The sequence below is a fragment of the Alexandromys fortis genome, unplaced genomic scaffold, assembly GCF_014885135.2.
Source record: "Alexandromys fortis isolate MF-2015 unplaced genomic scaffold, M_Fortis_MF-2015_v1.1 scaffold_42, whole genome shotgun sequence".
NCBI lineage: Eukaryota > Metazoa > Chordata > Mammalia > Rodentia > Cricetidae > Alexandromys > Alexandromys fortis.
Window position 1 is genome coordinate 10,480,259 of NW_026067934.1, and position 4,596 is coordinate 10,484,854.

The window sequence follows — 4,596 nt, forward strand, 5'->3', positions numbered from 1 at the left end:
GGGGGGGGGGGGGGGGGGGGGGGGGGGGGGCTGCTAAGTCTGTGAAGTAGAGAGGTCTGCCTGTGTTAGGCTGCAGACAAGGGCAGGTGGGCATGTAGGCCACAGAGGAAGACCTACTCCAGTGGCTGTCAACATTCCTAACGCCTCAACCCTTTAACGTAGTTCTTCTTCATGTTGTGAGGACCCCAACCATAAAAGTATTTTCATCGCTACTTCCTAACTGTAACTGTGCTACTGTTATGAATAATTAATGTAAATATCTGATATGCAGGATATCTGATATTCGACCCCTGTGGAAGGGTCTGTGGACCCCCAAAGGCGTGACCCTCAGGTTGGAAACTACTGCTCTGTGGTCTGCATTCTGGTGTCAGAGGCCTGAGACAGTTTCTTCTCCCCCACCCACTCATTTCTCTTGTGTATTCCCCTCCAGTTTTCCCAGGAATTCTGAGTCCTGAAGGGAGAGGGGAGAGGCAGGTGGTCAGTCATACACCCCCACACCCCACTCCCCTCTCCATTCGCACACTCACACCTAGGTCTGCCCCAGGACAACGTGGGCTGAGGAGCCTCCTGCCTGGCAGGCTAGAACACCCATTACCATCTTCGCCTGTCCGTGGCTTGAAGCATGCAAGGGTGGTTTGTGGTGGCCCCCATCTGTAATCCCAGTGCTGAGAGGAGAGGATAGAGTTTGGGGCTAGCTTGAGTTACACAAGTTGGCCAACACCCTGAGTTACAAGATGATTCCTTGTTTCAGAAACAAAACCAGATGACAAAATCCAAAAAGAACTGCAAGGGAGAGGGGGACAGGGAAGGTCAGTGACAAGCTTGCCGAGCAACCCGAAGGCCCTGGTTCGATTCCCAGTAGAGGGAAAAAAAGCTCAGAACAGCATAGGGCACCTCATTCTCGCCCTCTACTGCTCGATGCTGAGGTTGCTTCAGTTGGACCGAGCCTCAGCTGCAAAGCAGGGTGCACCGGAACAGCTTCCCACTTAGGGCCCATGTCTAAGCAACTAAACTCTGCAGGACACCAGCCTTGAACTCAGTGCTTTCGAAGAGACCAAGACCGGATGCCGGCGGGAATTGCCTCCGGTGATGGCTTCCCTGTGCTCAATGTCGTCCTCGGTGCGCCTTGCGCTCTAAGCCTCGGATTTTCAAACCTTTATTCTCCCTATTACAGTATTTCCTTAGGGGAGGGGGTCTCTAGGAGAACTGAAAGCCGGGCATCCTGCATCTTACTCGGGCCAAGTAGGTACCAGAGTCCCTCTTCGGATCCAAGCAACTAGGTGCCCGGAGGATGCTGGCCAGGTCCCAGGAGGCGGGTCTGGTCTGGGGCTTTGATCCCGGCTCTGGAGGGCCCGCCCACTTCGGTAGGCAGGGGCAGGGATGAGGTCCGGGTTCAGGACCTGAGGGTTCATACCCAAGAGTCACACAGCGGGGTGGCAGGGGGTTGCTCCGCTCTTTGTCCTCCGGGAGGTTAATTAAAGAGGTGGGTACAGGAGGCTGGGCAGACTGACCTCTCCAACTGCCCGATTGCCTGGCAACACGCGGTGGGCAGAAGAGTCCTGCCTGCCGACCATGGAGCACCGTGTGAAAGTGAAGTCCTGGGTAGAAGAGAATCGGGCCTCCTTCCAGCCCCCGGTTTGCAACAAGCTTATGTGAGTCCCCAGCACCCGTGACTTCTACCCACCCCTTTTCTTGTTCCTCTTCCCCCTCCTCTTCCTTTTTCAATCCCCTCCCGCTCCGGCCTGGAGTTCCCCACCCCTAGAAGTGTGCCCAAAGGGGTTTGCCATCCACCTGGTTCTTTCAGGCGAGGGTGAGGACTGGCTGTTTCAGGTTTCAGTACCTCAGACTGTTCCTCTTTCTGGAGACCACAGTAGAGACGGTGGCTTTGACTTCTGAGCCTGACTTGAGTGTCTCCGAGGCTGTGAGAGACGAGGTGGCCGGATGCGACATTCCTTCCGTGACTGAAAGCAACCATACACCTTGGGAAAAATCATGGTTTTCAATGACCCAGACTAGAATTTAGGAACTGGAGACAGCTGGACCACACACCTCAACCCTGGCAAACCCTGAAGCCATGGTGTCAGAGGACCACCTTCTTTGGATGGTGTGTGTGTGTGGGGGGGGTCTCCATAGCCTAGGCTGGCCTTAACTCACTATGTAGCTAATAGTGTGAACTCCCAATCTTCTCGCTTCCACCTCCAAGTGCTCTTTCTGAGGTGCTGGGGGTAGGACCGCAGGGCTTCTCGAATGCTAAGCAAGCACTTTTCCAAACTGAGCTACACCCCTAACCATGGGTGTTCTTCAGGCCCTCCCAGGCCTTCTTTCCTATAGCACAACTGACTTGTTCACCCTGCCTTTCAGCTCAGACTTGCCCCTCCATCACCGTTCTCCCCCTCCCTCATCTCCACAGCTGAGCTCCCTACACCCCCGCCCCAGTGGTCCCCATATTTGTGTGTCTTTAAGTCATTTCCAATGGATGATGTGCTAACTGAGACAGCTACAGCCTCTTACCCTCGGACAGGAGGATTAGACCAAGTCTATACACATCATCTCATTGGGTTCTCACAGTAGCCCACATGGGGTGGGATTTAATAAGTAACTTTCCCAGTGTCACAGAGCTAGCAAGGAACAGAGTCCACACGCAAGCCCCAAAACAGTTTGACTACAAAGTCCACGCACACCCTTGGTCACTACGCAATACCCCATATCTAACCGTTATCTCCCCTTGAAGCCTCTCTCTCCTCTCTCTTCTACCTCTGTCATCCCCCCCCCCCCCCAGCTTGGAGATTTATCATTTTCGCTGCCCTCCTCCACTTCATCCCTGTCTTTAGTCTCTCAAGGACAAGGAGGAGTTGGAGGAGTGTGAATGAGAGACTCTGACATTGTCCGTGTCACCCTGGTCAGTAGTGACTCCCTCACCTCCAGCCCTGCCCCAGCCTTCCAGCCCTCTAGAACTCCTAGGTCAATCACAACAATCACAGGCCCTCCCTTTATTCAACCAGGAGATATTTGTTGAGCATCATGATGCTCTGGACTTTGGAGAATCGGCAGGAAGCAAATTGACAAGATGCCTTCCTTGTAGAACTAAGATTCTTGGGAAAGGAGATGTCAGTCGGTATGAACAGGCCTTGGCGGTAATCCTCTATCAGTGGGAGGGCTGAGTTTTCACGGAGTCTGTGCCATGCCTGGCTCTAGCTTCTGATTCTTTGCTGGCATCAGCGACATTCCTTGGTTTCAAATGCATGATCCCAGCATCCACTTCATCTTCACAGACCCTCCCCTGTTGGGAGTCTCCATGTCCAAATTCTCATTCATAGAAACCTCCCTTATGGGGCTGGAGAGATGGCTTAGTGGTTCAGAGCACTGGCTGCTCTTCCAGAGGACCCGGGTTCAATTCCTAGCACCCACGAGGCAGCTAACAACTGCCTGTAACACCCTCATACAGACATGCATGCAGGCAAAACACCAATGCACATTTTATTTATTTATTTATTTATTTATTTATTTATTTAAGATTTCTGCCTCCTCCCCACCACTGCCTCTCATTTCCCTCCCCCTCCCCCAATCAACTCCCCCCCCCCCCCCACCCCCAAGAGCAGTCAGGGTTCCCTGCCCTGTGGGAAGTCCAAGGACGTCTCACCTCCTTCCAGGTCTAGGAAGGTGAGCATCCAAACTGCCTAGGCTCCCACAAAGCCAGTACGTGCAGTAGGACCAAAACCCAGTGCCATTGTTCTTGACCAATGCACATTTTAAACAAAACTCACTTACATTGCACTGAGCAAAACACAGCTGGAACTGTCGCCCGCTCCTGGTCAGGACTCCTATCTCCTCACGGTATTTTCTTTCTCTTTTGTCCCATCAACACTGCCCCCTACTGCAACAAGATGCCGTAAAGCACTGTTAGACAGGCTCTGGGGTTCACACCCAGCTCTCATCCCCTATGACTGTGTGATGTGAAATGTAGCTCACTCCGTTACGACTATACCCTGCAACAGCCCTGTTTCCGAATAGGTTCACCTTCTGAGGTCTTGGGGGTTAGGACTCCACTATAAGAAATGGACCAGTTAGAGGATTCAACCTGTAACACCTCCAGAGAAATTCTGCATTCTGATTGGGAGGCAGGGAGGGGGGGGGTCATAGTTCTCAAACTTGTTCCAGAACTTTTTGTATATATCTTAGTAAAGTCTATTAATAAAAGGCCAAAAAAATGGCTGAAGGGATGGGTCAGTGTGTTGCAATAGGAGCGGCAGGGCTGCGTCCCCGGCACCCGGCCACCCGCATGGCAGGCTTATGTCCCGAAATAATTACACGGAAACTGTATTCTTTCAAACACTGCCTGGCCCGGCTAGTTCCAGCTTCTTATTGGCTAGCTCTTACATATTGTTCTAACCCATTTCTAATATTCTGTGTAGCCCACGAGCTGGCTTACCAGGGAGGATCTTAACCTGCATCTGTCTGGAGCGGGAGCATCATGGCGACTACTCTCTGACTCAGCTTCTTTTTCCCAGAATTCTCTTCTGTTTACTCCGCCTACCTAATTTTCTGTCCTATGAGGGCCGAGGCCCTCTTTATTAATAAGAAATCACTCCCACATCA

The 4,596-nt window shown here is 52.3% G+C and overlaps 1 protein-coding gene and 1 long non-coding RNA gene across 3 annotated transcripts in view; one reads left to right on the top strand and one right to left on the bottom strand.

The window, feature by feature from the left end:
• The first annotated feature begins 1,366 nt into the window (after window positions 1-1,366).
• Window positions 1,367-4,596, top strand: part of Haao (3-hydroxyanthranilate 3,4-dioxygenase) — a 22,262-nt gene continuing 19,032 nt past the window's right edge. Inside the window, exon 1 of one of the 2 annotated variants that reach the window (XM_050146216.1) lies at window positions 1,367-1,652. In XM_050146216.1, the coding sequence (XP_050002173.1) occupies window positions 1,573-1,652 (80 nt within the window). In that variant the 5' untranslated portion in view covers window positions 1,367-1,572. The remainder of the gene's footprint in view (window positions 1,653-4,596) is intronic. The other variant, XM_050146217.1, reaches the window with a different exon arrangement.
• Window positions 1,660-4,590, bottom strand: LOC126504162 (uncharacterized). Its single transcript, XR_007592522.1, has 3 exons — window positions 4,430-4,590; window positions 3,769-3,874; window positions 1,660-1,979 (listed from the first exon to the last, which is right to left on the bottom strand). It is a non-coding gene; the product is annotated as an uncharacterized lncRNA (long non-coding RNA).